Raw genomic sequence first — 20046 nt, forward strand, 5'->3', positions numbered from 1 at the left:
AATATAAATTGTAAAAAAATATTTTTTTTATTTAAATTGTTAAAATATTAATTATAAAATTAATTTTGAATTAGTTTACTAAAATATTAATTGTAAACATATAATTTTTAATTATATTATTAAAATATTAACTAATTAAAGATTAAAAGAGTTACATATGTAATTTTTAAATTGTAACTAATTATAAAATATTACAAATTATAAATATTATTTTAAAAAAAACATATCAATATCTAAGTTAAAAGGTATAAAACAATGTGTATGACATAAGTAAAGATTCTTGTAAAAGGGTGTAAATAAATTGAGCTTGAACGAATAAGATTATGTTCGTGCTCGTTTGTTTATTTTTAAAAGTATTCATGTTCGATTTCATTGCATATTGTCATCCATGCATACAAACAAGTAATTTTCCTTTTATTTTATACGTTAGGATGTTAGATAAGTTTCAAAAATCAAGACAGCCTGAAATAAAAAGGAAAAAAACATTCTTTTAATTCCTTTACTTAAACTGCTTCATGAATGCTTGAAAATTCTGTTCCCATTGCTTGTCGTCCTGCAGTAGGATACACCGTAGGGACCAGTTGGTTTCTTATCACTTCCCGTCCTTGGCTTTTGGCCCTGAAACCTAGGTCACTGTCTTTTCATTCTCCGACAAAACTAAAGGGCAACCCTTGTCTTCTCATTTTGTTTCTGTACATTGTCGGCAAATGAAAATAACAATCATTTCTAAGATATATGTTCAACTGATTCAGGGACCAAACTGCAGAAACGTGTGACAATGAGCATCATTTCTAACGTGTATCTTCACTTGTGTTGGACACATATTCGAATATAAATATAAACCTAAAATCCTTTAAAGGACAGATATCAAATATATATTCTAAATTTATAATTTAGAGTTTAAGATCATTTAAATATATCGAATAAGTTTTGAAGTTTGTTATAGGTCGCTTGTTTTTGCAATGTTGGAAGGAAGGTGTGGGGTAAAGTGTTGTTGATGGAACAAGACACAGTGAATGAGTGCTACTGTGGGGTTCATGTTTCTGTGTCTTCTTCTCCATTTTCCCTTTTCAATTATTAAAATTCATTGTCTCTTGCCAAATGATCATATATAAATATGCTCTTCCTCTTCCGTTTTCCCTGCAATACCAGTGGCAGACATGGAAACTTCACAGCCTCTTTCCATTGAAAGCTTTTCATATAGTTGGTTAGTGAACTTAAAGCCTTCTTTAGATGGTCTAGACGGCTCCCTCCGAGCTTCGATCGATACGTACGACGAAGCTTCGTTCATCGAGATGGACCCGAGGATGCCGCCTTCGAGGAGATTCTTTAGGAACTCTCAAGATTTCAAGTTTGATTTCCACAATTCACAAACTCCCCTCACCCTTGTTCATGCCGATGAGCTCTTTTCGCAAGGCCGGGTCATGCCTTTCTTCGTTAACACTTCAAAGATTGAGGCGTACCAAGTCTCCGATCTGACTTCGACCCTGCCTAATACAGCTTCACGTGCGACAGACCTCGCGGTTCCGCCACGAAAATCGAATCATCCCTCTTGGAGAAGGCGTCGAAGGTTGTCCAAGCGGATGTTTTCAAAGTACTTGAATTTTCTTCGGCCTTTGTATCGAACCATGTTGCGAGGAAACATATCGAGTGGTAGAGCCGAAGGTGTCGACCCAAGAGGTCAGGTGAGGAAGAACTGGCTATATCCGACCGCAACATCCCCTCGAATTAGCGTCGCGTACTCCGCCGACGAGTGGCGAACGTCGTGTGATTCCGAAAGCTCGATTTACGAGGCGGTTCTTCATTGCAAAAAATCAATCGGTACACTTGGTTTGCTTGTTTGATATTGCTCTATTTCTTCTACAATTGGGAAACATCAAGCTCTGGTGCTGATATTATTTTCCTGTTTCATTTTCCAGGAAACTGAAAGCAGGATCCATTTGAGAGAGAAAACAGGTTGTCTCAAAGAAAATCATGTGGCCACTTGTTTTTTGTTCTTGTGTTCTGACATTGACAATGTACATTTGTACTGTAATTATGTAAAAGAAACTTTTAGCACTTTGAAATTCGATTGACATCTTCATAACCTTTTTATGTAATTCTTGAATTAATCATTTAACACGTCCGAACTATATACATATGTATCTTATTCCATCGAATTTATAAACAAAATATATTTGAAAAAAATAAGTCATACATTATAAAACTGAAATCACAATGAAAATATAGAGAACTCATATGTTATATGATTCAAACTATGGATTTTAAAATACCTAATTAGAACAAAGAAATTTAGACAACAATTTAAACTTTGGGACTAAGTTCAAGTACCAATTTGAATCAAGAAATTAAATTTAAATTCACAATTAGAACACAAATAATTTAGGTACTAAATTGATTTTTAAAGTGAAATTCAAGTACCATAATGTATAGTTATCATTCCTTTTAAAATAACCCAAAAAATTAGAACATGGTTAAGTTATAATAATTTATTGGAACATGTTGCATGGATTATGTAGGGCCAGGGTTTTAAATCGCGGTCGCGTTTTCGGTCATTTCGTTTTTATCGTGATCGCGGTGGTCGCGGGTGTAGCGGAAGGCAGCGATACCGCGAAATCGCGGACGCTATCGCGGTAGCGGGCTGCTATTTGAAACCCTGTGTAGGACTCGTCCAAAGTAACCCTACTTGACTATCCATCTATATTTAGAATTTTAAATTTCTTTTATAACTATTGATAAATTAATTCAAATCGAATATCATAAAGATGATCATTCTAACTCAATTTTTCCATTCACATTATTAAAATTCAAACTCTTAACTTTATTTAAAATACCTAATGATTTATCCCGTTAGACATACCGATAATAAATTAATTATTATTTTTTATTTCAGAACACAATCATGTTTAGGGCACTTTCGATGCCCATATATCTGCAGCAGTTTTGTAGGATACGATTTTCATGCATGCATGATGTGATTGTTTAGGTGGCACTGCCTCATTTAATAAAACCAAATCATTTGTCTCTAAATGCTTAGATTAGTAGCTAAATTTATGTTGGAAATCATCATGAACCCCAAAAGCAAGGCAAGGAAGCTCTGAAAACAAATGGGTTCTTGGTTCAACTGATAATGGGATTATAGGATGAAAAACAATTGGGGTTTATTCAAATGAGAGGATAATGTGATCTCTGAAAACAAAAACTCTGGTCCCCTTAAGCCATTGAACTGGCAAAATGATGGACATGAAATGAGAAACTTCTTCACATGCCAACCAGTAAGGATAGGGAGACATGGACAAATGGTGCAAGTAGAAGTTGCCAAGCTCTTGCTAACATTGATCTTTACTGGATCTATCTTATTAGAGTTTGTGACTCTAATTTCGTTATGATCCTACCCAAAATATTTGTAGTGTTATCCATTTAATGAATAAACAAATTGAGAAGTCAAATTAATACGGTACAATTTACTTAAACTAGGGTTCCCCCAAGTTGCTATAGTGTGTGGGGAGAGAATCCTAGTTTGTCACAACTATGATTACTTAATACCTATAGCAACGATAAATTGCTATATGTATTAAGTGACCGTAACTGGCTAACAAGACATTAAATTTTGAGTGTTTGTCCCCAAATATTGACATCAATAATGAAGGTCCTATTATCTACATTTTGAAAGGAAAAAAAAAAGAACTCATGTAAATCAATTTGTTTGTAATAAGGTTATTTATGTTAGATAATATGATTTTATTAGTGTATCAACAAATCCACTAAAATAACACATGCTGAAGTATTGTGTTTAGTCTTCGATAATCATTATTAATCAAACTAAATTCAAGCGTTTTAATCGGAGGAAATGACAAGTTTGCACAAATAATCACTTCCAAACAATCGGATTCGACCATCACTTTATTATATTGCTTCAACAACATGGTCTTTTTCATATGTAAGAACAATCATCGAAATAATATGAACTCCCTATAATGGACCCTAAACCCATTATATAAGCCCCCAAAGCAGATAAGATACAAGGATTCTGAAATTTTAGGCCTAACAATAGCTGGTAGTAGATGGTCAAGCCTTACAAGTGGAATTATCCATATTGGGCTTTTGGCATTTGTTCACAAAGTGATTGACAATTTAGATTTTCACTGCGTGAATATATTGTAAAAATATATAATTATCTAAAAATTTATTGTAAAAATCTAGATAAATTTACGTAAACTTAGATACGAAGCAATTTGAATTTAAATTATCTAAAAAGAACAATGTTATTTTTAACACTAAAATTGATGTTTGAGTTCTTGAAGAAGTATTAGGGGTTGTTTGTTTGGCTCTGAATCGAACCATTCAACGCTGAATGTTGAACCGTTCAACATTCAGCGTGTTTGTTTCGCACCTCTGAATGATTCAGTACTGACTGATTCAGCAAAACAGTGTTGAATGATTCAGCATCAAAATACATTCTGAATGATTCAGAGCAATTATCAAACAGTATGTCACATTCAGAGCTAATTCATACAGAGCCTCTAAATCATTCAACGTTTAATCATTCAGAAGTAAACAAACATACTCTTAGTTTGAAATTTTAGTGATAGAGCTGAGTGTATTTGACTTTGAGATATCATAAAGACGAAGAACAAGTGGGACAAGGCAACCTAATTTCCCGAGAAGAGTAAGCTTTGGTGAAGAAGCAAAATCTGGCAAATCCCTGGGCTCAATCAAAACTCTTTTCCGAGAAAACCACTGGTGGTGACCACGACTTGTCTTCATTATTGGGGTTCACTGCACACACAGTGTGCCCATTGCCCAATCACTCCAAGGATTTTTACCAAACAGGGACCAGTTTGCGGATTAAAATAATAATAGGGCTTATTATATAAATTAATATACGAAGTTTGACAATTTAAAAACATTGATGAATCGAAATCAAAGGGTTAAATTTATAAACGTGGGAACAAAATAGTTGGTATCTCCCTTGGAAATTAACAGCAGAGATGAAAACGAAAGACAAGTGGACAAGTGGGTTTTCACACGTCTTTTCTGCAACTTTTAGGGTTTGATTAATATACAAAATTGATGGAAGGGGACTCTGTTTTCATAAAGTGAATAGTGTTATATATATATATATATATATGAGAGAGAAAGGAGAGAGATAATCATTCGAAAGTTGGACGAGTTCCATTGTTTAATATTCCCTTTACACATTTTCGTCAACTATTTGAAACAATTTATATGGGGAAAATTATACCGTTAGTCACTGAAGTTTAAGTTTTATATCGATATTAGTAGTTAATTTTAAAATGTAAGTATTGAACTTTGATTTTTGGTTCAATTAGGGTATTGTGTTGTTAAATCATTAAAGATGTGACGAGATGATTATTTCTGTCTCGGATTTAAAGAAAATTATCATCTCTTCCAATTGTCTCTATCGCTCAATCGTTGTCCATTACCGTTCATCATTCGTAGTAAGATTGATAGCAAAACATTCATATTTCACTCATCTTTCTCATCCTCAAATTGGTTTTCCGTAAAACTCTCTCAAAATCGATGAAAATCAATATAAAAGTTCAACGTGCTAATGTTCTGGTCTCGTCCAACTTATGTTTGATGAAACTAGCTTCAAGTTATGTATTTGTCTTCTTAAAAGAATATTTTCACGATCAACTTATGTTTAATTTTGTGGGTTTTAAAGAGATTTTAGAAATAATCTAAACCAACAAAGTGGTAGAAGATTATGAGACAAATTCATCGTTATTTAGGATTGTCACAAAAGATGTCCAAGAATGACGACTTTCAACCAGAATTGAAAATGAATAATAAAAAAACATAATTTTAATGAGAGTGTTTTTTTTTTACTTTCATGTTAGTACCGAAATTATCATGTCATAATACCGTTTCGAATTTAATAGCCTAATATTTTAATTAAACTCAAATCAAAATTTAGTGCTTACATTGAAATATTTTAAAGTTTAGTAACTGACGTTATAGTTTACCGATATATATTATGAAGTTCTAAATTCATACTTACTAAACGCAAACACCTTTTTGACCATTATTTTTCCAAAACAATATAAATAAATAAATGTGTTATTTTACGTCCTAAGTGCTCATTTTAAAGCATGTCTTTTTAATTTTTTATTCTGGTTTTCTCCTTATACTTTGTGGCACTAATAAATCACAATGAACGGCTAGAGTTTAATGGTCCATTAATGGCACACACATAAGCTCATAGTTATATATTTCTATTGGTTATTAGGTTATACCTTTTGCATAAGGAAACAATACAATTATTTAAATGGATCGAGTTTTAACCCTAATAATTTTAACATTATCAGTGATCTAAATTATAATTAAATTATCAAAATTAAGGATTATAGTGTCTTTCGGTTATAATATAGCTTCGTCCCTGACAAATACAACTTATTTTCAGGACGAATATGTGCATATCTTGAAATTTATTTTTTTTTTGATTAATTATTTATTTCACTAATTGTGTTTACCTTAAAAAGTTGTTTGTGATCGTCTCATATATATATATATATATATATATATATATATATATATATATATATCCTAAAAAAACGAACCATCTGTTAGGCTGTCGCAATAGCACAAAATTGAATTAAAGTATGGTGTATGGTTGGGCTAATACATGCATTGATGAAATATAATTGGGTATCTATTGAGCCCCACCTCTGATTCTATATTCAATAATGCACTTGCATGCAATTTGTGTTTGGAAAAGCCAACTTGCGATCTAACAACAGAGGACCATTAATGAATCATAGCAGAAGCCAATGGGGGCACTGTGAGCTTACATGTTCTACAAATGAACAAATATAAAGTCATATGAAACCTCACTTGCAACCCCTTTAACAAAAAAGAAGAAGAAGATATTTCAATCATATTCATAAGAAATGAAAAGAAAATGCCTAATTCGTCCGTTGATTCATTCCAAAAGTAAAGGCATATACCCCAAATGTAAAGATTTTATCTTAATCGAATACACCCTACTGACAATACGGCATGACGTGTAACCCACAAATAGAAATGCTGGCCAATAAAAGGATTTTTAACCCATTGCATGTGATGCTGATGTGGGAAGGCAAAGAGACAGAGTCAGATGAGTATTGGAATCTCACATTTTCTTTCTTTCTTCGTCTTCTTCTTCTTCAACAGACCCCAAACCCCAAAAGCATTGTCCAAAAGATACCCCCCTTGAATTTTGATATCTTGATAAATGATAAGAGCTCTCACCCTTTTCATTCCCCTTCACATCTTCAACAACCTTCCCTTCTGCCATTTTGTAAGAGGCTAAAAGTAGCACGAATCAAAAGATTTTAATGGTTAAAAGATAATTATTATCTCCAAAGATTTTGAGTTCTAGCACGACGTTTATAGGGATATTTGAATATTCATTATCAAATATTACCTTAAAATATCGTATTGTAATCGCCTATTCGAATCTTGCCAAAAGGGAAACAAAACTATTTCTAAACAAAAACAAATTCACGATTGTTACTTCTCCCCACTCAACCAGTAGGGAGAACTGTTGAATTTGGAAGGGAAGAAGAATCCAATGAAATGAAAGAACGATATTTCTTCAATGTGTCCCTAATGGCAACTGGCAAGTTCTACAATTGATTCCCATGGTAGGCCAATGTCTATAATCAACTTCCTCAATTCTTACACTGGGACAAAACTAAAAATTTATTAAAGGAGATCAAAATAAAATAAAGAGACCCCAAAATATATAAGAATTAATGTACGCACAAGTAGTACCTACTGTTTTTCAATTGGGGGTCTAGTAAAACTTATTTTACTTATTTCTCAAAATTTTAATTTTTTAATATTAAATTAATATTAAAAAAGTAATTGATAGAAAACAAAGTTCCTGTTGGTCCCTACGATGGTCCACCTCAAATTATACGACAATCGTTTTTGGTCAAAATTTTAATATATATATATATATATAATTAGAGTTGATCTAAATAAAATAAAATAAAATCACACAAAAAAATATATTAACTGACTAAATAATTAAAAATTAATAGATATAAACAAATATAGTTATCAATTAAAAAAATACTGTTAATATTAATATATGTTGATAAATTGATTTTATCATAACTCAATCGAAATTTATTTTTTATATTTGAGAATATAAAATAGAAATATATATAAAAAAAACTAAATCGATATAAATTGAAAAGGCTACCTCAAATATAGTTCTATAATAAATTATTTTATAAAATAGAGATATATAAAAAAATAACTAAATATATCCAGCCCTCATCTCTACTCTACAACATCTCTATCTCTACTCTAAAGATGAAACAATAATTCATCTTCATCACTATCTCTATATTATCACCAACTCTACTTTATTCACAATATTTAACTATTAGTATGTTTATTTGTCTAATTTCAATGTATTTTTATTTATTTTGTAATTTAATCTACTTAAATTTATTATATTATGTTTAATTTTTATTTTATTGTGTAGAAATTACAATAAAAAATATAAAAGAGAAAATAATATAACAAAGAAAAAGAAAATAACAAAAGAAAATAACAAAAGAAAATAAAAAAACAAAAAAATATAAAAATAACAAAAAATAATACGTAGTGCAATACAACTCTAGATGTAGAGTATCACTGTAGTTGTTTTCTACTCTAACGTTGAAAATATAACGTTGAAAATAGAGATGGACTAGAATTGAAATTCATCTCTAAAATGGAAATTTTCTCTATCTAATGATGTACTGGAGATGACCTTAAGACAACCTCCAAAACGGCCCTTTCTCTATTGTGAGTGCCATTGACTATCTCTACCGCAGAGCTTGGGCAATTGAATTCCTTCTTACTAAAAGGGAAGCAAATGCTTCGGCTGATCTCTTCTCCAAAAGCACCTCCCTCCCTGATGGTTCACTCAAACTTCTGGAAAACCCCTCCGCCTCAACTGATGAATCTAAAGGACGAAAGACATTTCTAGACCTCCTTACACTCGTATAAGACACTATTAATCCAGCCTTTGGCTTCATTTACCGTTAAAAAAAACTTTCATTTATAACAACTAAAAGAATTTTTTTTCTTAAACTATGATTAATGAAATAAATAAATAAAAGAAAAACCTAATAAAAAGAAAACAAATAAACAAGGAGAGAAGCTGGTCACCGGTAAAGTAAAAAAGAAAACAAAGGCAAAATGCCAAGTAAAAACTTTCACGTTTGTTTTTTTCCCGGTAAAATAATATTTGTATAGCAATTTCCTCCCTATAGTATTTGTATAGCATGCTATAAATAGTTGAAGAATGCAAGCTAATGGCTTTAGTCCTTTACCTGTCAAAACACCCTTTACCTCAACGTTTTTTCGGCCTAATACATATAGCTAAATTCATTCTCTCTTCGATTCTCAACAATCCATTATTTATTTTTCATCTCTGAAGCCTCCCTTTCCATTTTCCTTTCTCTTGAATCTTCTCTCCTGGGCTGTGTTTTTATATGAATATTTGGATGTTGTTAAAAGAATCATACTTTTATATGCCAAGATAGAACAAAGGAGGAAGAAGAAGGGAGAAGAACAGAAAAAGGTGAAGCTTTTGTTTCATTTGAGAAGGAAAATGACGTTCCTTTTGTGTTGTTAGACAGAGAAAATGGAACAAAAGGGGATGTTCTTCTCAGCTTTAAGTGTTGGGGTTGGCCTTGGATTGGCCTCTGGGCAAACTGTGAGCAAATGGACTGGCAACACCATTGCAGATGATGGCCTTACAGGGGAGCAGATTGAGCAGGAACTTATGATACGAGTTAAACTTGGGAAACTCAGCAAGGTCACCTTTGATGACTTTCCTTATTACCTTAGGTAAAGCCAATGATGGGTCCTTTTCCTTTGGTTCTGGTGTTTTTGCATTAAGATTTTGTTTTCACATCCATATACTTGTTAAAAGGAAGATAAAATGATTGTTTTTTGTGACATACTGCTATCATGTTTTTCTTGTGTTTGATATTGGTCTCCAATCAGTTATAGAAAGAGGAAAACAAAAAAGTTGTTGGTTTTGGTATGTATCAGGGCTCCATGTGCCATGGTGGCATGCTCTGCCATGGAGATATTCTTTGCACATGCTACTAAAAGCCATTAACATCCGTGATCTTTTTATTTTGTTACATTTCCTTTTGATTTTTGGATGTATTTTGATTATATCAATTAACCCTCTCTTTTTTCCTGGGTTGAAGTTCCTAGATGGATTTGTTCTTCAGAGATATATGATTTTGGATCATATATGGGCCATGGAATCTGTTTCCATTTTTGTCATGAAAGTTAAGCAGACTGAGATATATATTGATTCTTCAACATGATAGTGCCTGTTGCATAGTGTTTGAACATATCAATATTCATAAAATGATTTCAGGTTAGGATATAGACTATTTTTGGACAATCTTAGATCTTGAACTCCATGAAAGCTGCAGGTTTTGCTCTGGCTTTGAATGTTCCTTTATTTTAATTTTGAGGGATTTCTTCCCTTTAGGTACAATTTTGAGGGATTCTGCCCCTTGGTGGCTGTCAGGCCTTTTAGTTCTATTTCCTCATCAATTGAGTTTATTTATCCATTGAAGTCGGAAATTTTACATTTTATTCAAAAACATGCATTACTAGAAGTTTAAGGCATTCATTCTGATCTTTTTTGAAGTTATAATAGTTTCACAAATTTACTCCTTTTAATGGTGTTTAATACAGCGAAAGAACTCGGGCATTATTGACGAGTACTGCATATGTCCAATTAAAACACAGCGAAGTTTCTAGGCACACGCGGAACCTTTCCCCTGTCAGCAAAGCTATTTTGCTCTCAGGACCTGCTGGTATGTATCTGGAATTGTTTTGGTAATTCTACATTAAGATATTCGCCTGTCCGAGTTCATTATTAACCTAGTGTTCTGCCTTTTTGATTCTTGTGAAGAGCTATACCAGCAAAAGCTTGCCAAGGCTTTGGCGCATCACTTTGAATCCAAGCTACTGCTTTTGGACATTACTGATTTTTCTCTCAAGGTAAATAGGCACAATTTTAATAATCATCGAGCTTCAACTGTCGTAGAATCCTACTTATTTGTTCTATGATTATTCTGTCACAGATGCAGAGCAAATATGGTTGTACCAAGAAAGAACTCGTAAGTTGTATTTTCGGTTTTGGTTTTTTATCAATGTGACTGTATGCACACATCGGACATGGTTGTGCTCGAGTCTGAAATTGAATGATGTGGTTCAACAATATATCCCTTTGATGTGCCTTTCTTGAGTTAATTCAATCTTATTAATTCGTGGTCGATATGTTATTTACCATGGCATATCACATTCTCTAATTTAGTTGCATCTTTTGCAGGCTTTGAAAAGGTCCATCTCGGAGGTGACTTTTGATCGAATGAATAGCTTGTTTTGTTCTTTTTCACTCCTTCCGCAAAGAGAAGAAACAAAAGGTATTCTGTCAACTTGTTAACCGAAGAAAATTGCCTCTTTAAGCTTCATTTTTCTGCATTTTGATTCTCTAATGAAGCCTGCTTAGCTAGTCATGCTCTTGTGGTTTTGTTTTTGATTCGTTGTCATGATTATGTTATGAAACATGCTCGGTTTTACTTTTCTCTTGTCATCTTAATCTTTTCATTTCTTGTTGGTGGTTCTCCATTTCTCACCTTTATTTCAGTGTAGTTTTAATCAAGATTCTTCTTACAGGTACATTTCGTCGACATGGTAGTACTACTGATATAAACTCCAGGTAATCACTTTTATCCTTTAGTTTATCCCATTTTATGGTACAAGAGCACCAAGTGGTTATCGTAATTAGTGGCCCGTTGTTATTGCTGGATCGGAGTGTCCCATATATCCTTCTTGTTCAATCATTTGCAGGGCTACGGGAGGTTCGAGCATTCTTCCGAAACTCAAAAGAAATGTCCCTACATCATCTGACATGAGTAGCATCTCTTCAACTTCGGCTGTCACAAATCCAGGTTACACTTCAAATACCTTCTTTAGTTCTTTCCGGAAAGCCTAATGATATGTATGGTATTATCAATTATTACAGTCGAAAGGTTAAAAATACGATATCCGGTCATTTTTGTTTGTTTGATCAGTGCACAAGCGCAGTAGCAGTTGGTGCTTTGATCCAAAACTATTTCTGCAGTCACTTTACAAGGTATGCCGTAAATTCGAAGTAGTCCTTTTGGAGATGAATCATGAATGATATTTCTAGATGATGAGGTACACATGCCTTTATATGTTTTACATACGTTCCATATCAACACCATACTATATGTGTGCTGTTGTTTTCTTGCAGGTGCTGGTTTCGGTATCGGGAACCACTTCCATCATCTTATACCTGAGGGATGTCGATAAGCTCCTTCTTCAATCGGAACAGTTATATAATCTGTTTCAAAAGTTGTTGAACGAACTTCCACATTCCGTGTTGATACTCGGTTCCAGGATGTTGGACACAGAAGACAAATACAGGGAGGTTGACGAGAGGCTCTCGGTATTATTCTCGTACAATATCGAGATAAAACCACCCGAAGATGAAAATCATCTTGATAGCTGGAAAACCAAACTCGAGGAGGATATGAAGGTGCTTCAAGTTCAAGATAACAGAAACCACATTGTTGAGGTACTTGCTGCAAATGACCTCGAATGCGATGATTTGAGTTCTATCTGTCATGCGGACACCATGGTCTTAGGTAATTATATCGAAGAAATCGTGGTATCGGCAATCTCTTATCACTTGATGAACAATAAGCATCCGGAATACCGAAATGGAAAGCTTGTTATATCATCCAAGAGCTTGTCCCATGGATTGAACATATTCCAAGGAAAAAGTTGTGGGAAGGATACCTTAAAATTGGAGACAAAAGCCGAACCTGCCAAGGTTTTGCTCTAATGCTAGTTTGTGTTCAGTAGAAATCAAGCAATAAGGATCTTGGTAACTTTATACTTCTGGATTAACTGTTTACCCCTCTCTGTTAACCTTAGGAAAATGAAGGTGAGGAGGTTGTAAGTACAAAAACGGAACCGAAATCGGACACCACTGCATCTGAAAGCAAAAATGAGTCCGAGAAGACCCTTTCTGGTGCGAAGGAGGACAGAGAGAAGCCGCCGCCGGCAAAAGAGCCTGTAAGTTTATGTCCACTACCCCTTTTCTCAGGTGTCTTTTTCCTTCAGTCCTTTCATTGTATTTTTCTTACTACAGATACAACGTACATGCAGGAAGTTCCTCCCGATAATGAGTTCGAGAAAAGAATAAGGTCAGAGGTTATCCCTGCTAATGATATTGGAGTGACGTTTGCCGATATCTGTGCCATGGATGATATCAAAGAATCGCTTCAAGAGCTGGTTATGCTCCCTCTTCGAAGGCCGGATCTCTTCAAAGGGGGGCTTCTCAAGCCATGCAGAGGAATATTACTCTTCGGGCCTCCTGGTACCGGGAAAACAATGCTGGCAAAGGCCATTGCAAATGAAGCAGGAGCAAGTTTCATTAATGTCTCAATGTCCACCATCACGTCGAAATGGTTCGGCGAAGATGAAAAGAACGTGAGAGCCTTATTTACATTAGCAGCGAAGGTTGCGCCGACCATTATTTTCGTAGACGAAGTCGATAGCATGCTGGGGCAAAGGACTAGAGTCGGGGAGCATGAGGCTATGCGGAAAATTAAGAACGAGTTCATGACACATTGGGATGGTCTATTGACTAAAGCTGGTCAGCGGATTCTTGTCCTTGCTGCAACCAACAGGCCATTTGACCTTGATGAAGCAATAATTAGACGTTTCGAGCGCAGGTAAGTTCAATTCATGGACCGACTTGCTTACAGCTCGATATGATCGAGCATCTTATCTTACTCGTGTGCTTTCCATTCTGACCAGAATTATGGTCAGCCTTCCGTCCGTTGATAGTCGGGAAATAATTTTGAGAACTTTATTGGTAAAAGAGAAAGTCGAAGATCTCGATTATAAGGAGCTTGCAACCATGACAGAAGGATACAGTGGAAGTGATCTCAAGGTTTGTATTTTTTATCTCACAACATTTATCATTGATTTATATCGAACTATTAACGACTAATGGCCTAAAAAAATGTTACCGTGAACAGAACTTGTGTGTGACGGCGGCTTATCGACCTGTTAGGGAGTTGTTAAAGCAGGAGAGGTTGAAGGATCAGGTGAACTACACAATCTCTTTGTTCTTTTACATTGTCTTCGTGTTACTCGAATCCAGTGACGATGTATCTTATCTATTTCCGATTTCAATAACTTTCCTATAGGAGAAGAATGGGCGAGGCAAGAGCTTGGAAGATGTATCAGAGATGAAAGACGAGAACGAGGAACTAGTAATCTCTTTGAGACCTTTAAACATGGAAGATATGAGACAAGCAAAGAATCAGGTAAATTCTGGTTATAAACCTTTTGCCTGAAACGCTGCAACGTCTCCCATCGGCGGAGTTAGTGTTTTGCCATTAATATCGGATGTGATATTTGAAAGCCGTCATCGATTAGTCGTATATAAATCAGAAATGCATATCCTTTTGTTATCCAAGTGCAATTCAATATCAAATGTCATTTTAAATGCATGTAGGTTGCTGCTAGCTTTGCTTCCGAAGGATCGATAATGGCAGAGCTAAAGCAATGGAACGATTTATACGGCGAAGGAGGTTCGAGGAAGAAGGAGCAGTTAACTTACTTCCTTTAGATTGTAAAACAAGGCATCTCAAATCCTCATCAACAGAGTTCTCCATGAAAGAGAAAAAAAAATTCGGTGATGCCAAAAGCCCTGCAATAAAAATATAAGTGTTCAACAATACTCACCAGTCTTACATGGGATGGGGGTAGCATTGAAGACGGAAAGCTCCGGCCCGGATCCGAAATGCCGAACAATACAACAGCAGAGCTCTTGCTAGGGTGTGTGAATTACATATATATTGTTAGATAAGATGTTAATTCGAGATAAAAATAATAATAATAAACATTAATTATTATTGAATCGAACAAAACAAATAAATAAATAATTAAAATAGAGGAACAGAATTGATTTACTCATATGTAGATACAGAATCGGATGAGTAAAATAAGATAAACCGAAGAAGGATTGTTGAGGCCTGTATGAACAGTTGACGCCGGACAGAATAGCGATTATCCTGCGGTCTAGTTCCAACAGATGATTCAAAGGAGAAAATTCGTCCAAAAAACCAGAGAAAAAGTCTCTAGGGTTTAATAGAATAATATATAATCAAACAATGCGAAAATCAGTCCACAAGTCGGACTGTTATAGCCAAAATTCGTCTTTATCCGAATTTTTCCAAAAATAGCAAAATCTCAGAAATCACTCTAAATTGAAATTCGAAATAAATTAAGCAATCTACAAAAAATCCGGCTCAAATCGGATTTAAAATGACTTCCTAACTGACAAGCGAAATATTACCATAAATAGTAAAAAATAAATAAAACTAGTGATTCGGATGGAAAAACCGTAAAATTTGAGGTCAAAAAAAAGACCACATGGAGTCATGCTCAATGTGGACAGCGTGCGCGTCGAAAGGGGCTTTCCGAATTGGGGTCTTATGCGCAATTCCGACACCCGTAGCCAAAGTTATGGCCAAAAGACTGAAAAGCACTCAAAACGGCCCCAATGAGTAACATATCACACTCATGGTATCTCAGTGCCATCAATGTGTAATCTGACAGCTCAACATCATCTGTCTCGGATCCCCTTGCATCAACAGTTTCCTTAAGACATATTCGTCCTCTTCTCGGTGCTTTGAGTAACGTTGGACATCGATCTCCCAAGATAAAACAATAAACGATCACAACAGTAAACACAACCATAATGATCAATCGACACAATCTTGCATTTTTCTATCACTGGAAAGAACGAAATTGGAATGAATTTTCTAAGTGTTTTTCCTATTCCAAAGTTTTAAACTTGTGTAACATGTGTCTCAAAGATGTCTCTAGGATTTGTGCCTTAACTAGCCTATTTATAGAAAAAAAATAGATTGAAGGGTTAAGATCTTTCGATGAAAAGACTGAACCTTTCGATTAAAGGACTTTTTCTTTTGATGAAATGACTTTACTTTTTCTTGAAAGGATTTAATATTTTCATGATTAGAATTGTTAAATAGATATGATTGAATGGATGCAACTTTAAACCAAAAATTAAGTCTATTCACCAAGTGATATGACTTATTATTAATTAGTTATAAATAGCATCAATTCATTCAATAATTTTTCCAACAATCACCAATATGAATGAACTTAATGGTTAAGACACTGACCTGATATGGTGATAGAGTCTACATTTGATATTTGCATAAGATAGGTAGGCATTCCTTTTTGAATCTTCCCTTGCGAAAATATGTTTACCTTATTAGTTGTCCAGTAGACGTGATGTCTTTGAACTGTTTTATCGTTGGTGTAAACAATAACATACCTCACACAAATATTTCACTGACAAGAATTTGGTTCTCATGGTTATATCCATATAGCCGTGGACATCTTCTGATTTTGCAAGAGTTTAGAGAACTATGCCCCGATAGTCTCTTTGAAGCGGCTCCACTTCATTCTCACATAAGTGACTTATGTTGTTCGGCTCACCGGAACATATAGTGGTCATTAAAAACATTGCTTAACCTTTTCTACATAAAAGTGTTGGGCTGTTTAATGACAAGTCAAGACACATGAGTCATCAACAAGGGAAGATTCAAAAAGGGACGCCTACCTATCTTATGCAAATATCGAATGTAAACTCTATCACCATATCAGGTCAGCGTCTTAACCATTAAGCTAATTCATATTGGGGATTGTTGGAAAAATTATTGAATGAATTGATACTATTTATAACTAATTAATAATAAGTCATGTCACTTGGTGAATAGACTTAATTTTTTGTTTAAAGTTGCATCCATTCAATCATACATATTTAACAGTGACTTCATCATAGGGATGGACTTACGATAGGAACTCTCACAGTAGGTTGTCTCATTGAACCTAAATATCGGGATCTCCAGTCAACTAGGTTAAGTTTTCCTTCACATAGAGCCTTAAATATTAATGGGTTTTAGTCATATTCCTTTTTATGTTTATCAACATGATTCCGATTCAATTCATTGGTTAGCGAATCCGCAGTGTTATCTTTTGATCTTACAAAGCCAATATAGATAAGTCTAATTGAGATCAGTTGTTTAATGGTATTTTGTCGATGAGTCGTGTGTCTTGACTTGTCATTAGACACCCCAATACTTTTATGTAGTTGTAGGAAGGTTTTATACCATTCCATAACTCACTTGCCTATTTTCTTGTGGGTTACCTTATTTAGGTAATTTGATGATAAAATAGCTTCCCCCACTTGTTCTGTGACAACTCAGAACATGACCAAATGTCATTCATAATTCTTTAGCAATCTTATAGATACTATACACTTCATATGATGTATCTGACAATCCATTCAAGATGTAATTCTGATATGAAAAATTCAGAATGCTTCCAAGCTTTGATAACACTAAATGTGATAATAACATCTATCACATCCTCTCTAATAATAGGAGTATCGTCCTATATTTGATCATATTTAACATGATAAAATATAACAACATCTTATGTTGTTATGTCTTGAAATTCTATTCATAGAATTTCACAGACTTCTCGTTGTTGCTCTCGACCACCGACACAATTGAATTTAATTGAAGTCTGAGTAGTACTCAAAATTTCAAACAATTTCTATTAAATAGTAAATCAAATAAATTTTCTTGGACGACAAGATTAAAATTCCTGAAACAGAATTATTCAGAGAAAATTATTAAAATCTGTTAAACGCCAGGAGTTAAAATCCTAAAACATATTTATTCAAATCAAGTAAATTTTTTGAATCGACAAGAGTAAATCTTGAAACAGACAATTCAACAATTAAACAATTTATGTTAAACAACATGAATTTAGTAAAACTAACACCCAAAATAGAAATTCACAATTAACATTATTTTGTTGAATCCGTTAAGTGTCAGGATTTAGTCAAACTAAAATCAGAAACAAAATCAACTTCTGTTGGACAATGGGATTAAAACCCGAAACAGAACAATTTCCTTGAACGGCGAGAATTTAATAAACTAAACATCGAAACAAAACTAGCTTCTGTTGCACGACGGGAATTTAGTAAACTAAAACCCGAAACAGAAGTACAAAAGGCTTTTCACTTTCACAACACATCTATGGTGCCAAAACCATAACCATTAAATATTAAAAATAGTAATAATCTAAAATCTTACGTGCGATGTCGATCTCAACTTATCGGGATGCCGGATAAAATTAACAAAATCCTTTAGCAGATGAAAATATGAATCCCTTAATAAGGAAAAACAACAAACTGCAGAACTTTGAACCATTTGATAAGTGCTCTCAGTGAAAGATTAGAATCCCAATTTGAACTATCATGAAGGTTAATCAACTTTGATCATAGAATTAATATAAAAATATGGACAAGAGAAAAGAATGTCAACAGATCATTGTAAATTCACGCGTAGAACGAGGCAAACTGCACTCTAACTCCCAAATTAATATTGAATTATTGATCGTCATCATTAAATCACGCCAACCAATGGCTTGGTGCGCATACCACAAAGGACGAGGCTTGGTGTGCAATAAAACTTGTTCGATCATTGATCCTTTGAAATTCAATATTTGAATGTTTCTTGGTTTATGTTTGGTTTCACCTTGACGTGCACCATAAGTTCCAACATGCTTTCATATCTTCGATTATCCTTCGTATGCTTTGGTAACCTGCTTGGTTTGTATGTGGGTAGGATTGAACTTAAAAAAATAGCTCGATAAATGTGGTAAGAGACAACAAATTAAAAAGATATTGTGGGAGAATCTTACCATATCTAGTGTGAACACCTATCCAATGAAAGAATCCTACTAATGGATGTAATTAGATAGGTTTGGGTTGGGTTTCCTTGATTTAGGGGATCTTGTATTAATTGAGCATATCTTAACCGTTGATGTAAATCGATCTAGGTCATTGATTGAGAGGGAGTTCAACTATAAATATAGAGTCTTTTCTCCTCATTCGTATTATCTAATTCCATTCATTCTCTTTGGAGAGTAATAAAGCTATGAGGCATTTACTCTAGTTTTTTTGTTCTTTGTTCTTTATTCTCTTGGTGGCTTGGAGTAGCCATATTTATGTTTGCACTTCCACACCATAGTTCAACCTTGGTGGCTTGGAGTAGCCACGTTGGTGTTAAAGCTTCCGCATCCTATAAGCCTTAAGGGCTTGGTTCTAACCTTGGTGAGTTTGCATGCTCACTAGGCTTGGGTAAGGCTTACTTAGTCGCAGAGAAGACTCATAAGTGTCAAGAAGCGTCACTCAGAAGTGTCAAGAAACGTCTAAGGCCGCGCGACCCGTCAGACCTTAACTCTGATATTGAGACAGTTTGGGCTTGAAGGTTCTGAGGGTGTGACATTATATCTCGTATTAAAAATAAAAGGAATCTATCTTAAGATTGTTAGATAAGATGTTAATCCGAGATAAAAATAAAAATAATAAACATATATTATTATTGAATCAAATGAAACAAATAAATAATCAATTAAAATAGAGGAACAAAATTGGTTTACTCGTATGTAGACACAGAATCAGATGAGTAGAATAAGATAAACCAAAAAAGGATTGTTGAGGCATGTATGAACAGTTTCCTTAAGATAAATTCATCCTCTCCTCGGTACTTTGAATAACGTTGGATGTCGGTCTCTCAGGATACAATAACAAACGATCACAATAGTAAGCACAACCGTAGTGATCAATCGAACACAATATTGTCTTTCTCTATCACAGGAAAGAACAAATTTAGAAGGAATTTTCTAAGTGTTTTTCCTATTCCAAAGTTCTAAACTTGTGTAACTTGTGTCTCAAAGTTGTCTATAGAATTTGTGCCTTAACTAGCCTATTTATAGAGGATGAAATGGATTGAAGGGTTAAGACCTTTCGATGAAATGACTTAACCTTTCGATTAAAGGACGTATCCTTTTGAT

At 34.2% G+C, this 20046-nt stretch overlaps 2 protein-coding genes across 2 annotated transcripts; both read left to right on the forward strand.

The window, feature by feature from the left end:
* Positions 1-1029: 1029 nt before the first annotated feature.
* On the forward strand, positions 1030-2018 carry LOC120207982 (probable membrane-associated kinase regulator 6). Its single transcript, XM_039207389.1, has 2 exons — positions 1030-1821; positions 1920-2018. The coding sequence occupies exons 1-2, from the start codon at positions 1161-1163 to the stop codon at positions 1925-1927; spliced, it is 669 nt and encodes a 222-aa protein (XP_039063320.1). The 5' UTR covers positions 1030-1160; the 3' UTR covers positions 1928-2018.
* A 7442-nt stretch (positions 2019-9460) lies between these two features.
* Positions 9461-14992, forward strand: LOC120208084 (peroxisome biosynthesis protein PAS1-like). Its single transcript, XM_039207470.1, has 15 exons — positions 9461-9858; positions 10732-10853; positions 10952-11040; positions 11124-11159; positions 11372-11465; positions 11719-11761; positions 11893-11993; positions 12117-12178; positions 12320-12901; positions 13006-13146; positions 13240-13808; positions 13894-14029; positions 14118-14186; positions 14289-14408; positions 14600-14992. Exons 1-15 carry the CDS (start codon positions 9653-9655, stop codon positions 14711-14713), a joined length of 2484 nt encoding a protein of 827 aa, XP_039063401.1. The 5' UTR covers positions 9461-9652; the 3' UTR covers positions 14714-14992.
* Positions 14993-20046: the final 5054 nt, after the last annotated feature.

The sequence above is a fragment of the Hibiscus syriacus genome, unplaced genomic scaffold (genome assembly GCF_006381635.1).
Source record: "Hibiscus syriacus cultivar Baekdansim isolate YM2019G1 unplaced genomic scaffold, ASM638163v2 tig00000002_pilon, whole genome shotgun sequence".
NCBI lineage: Eukaryota > Viridiplantae > Streptophyta > Magnoliopsida > Malvales > Malvaceae > Hibiscus > Hibiscus syriacus.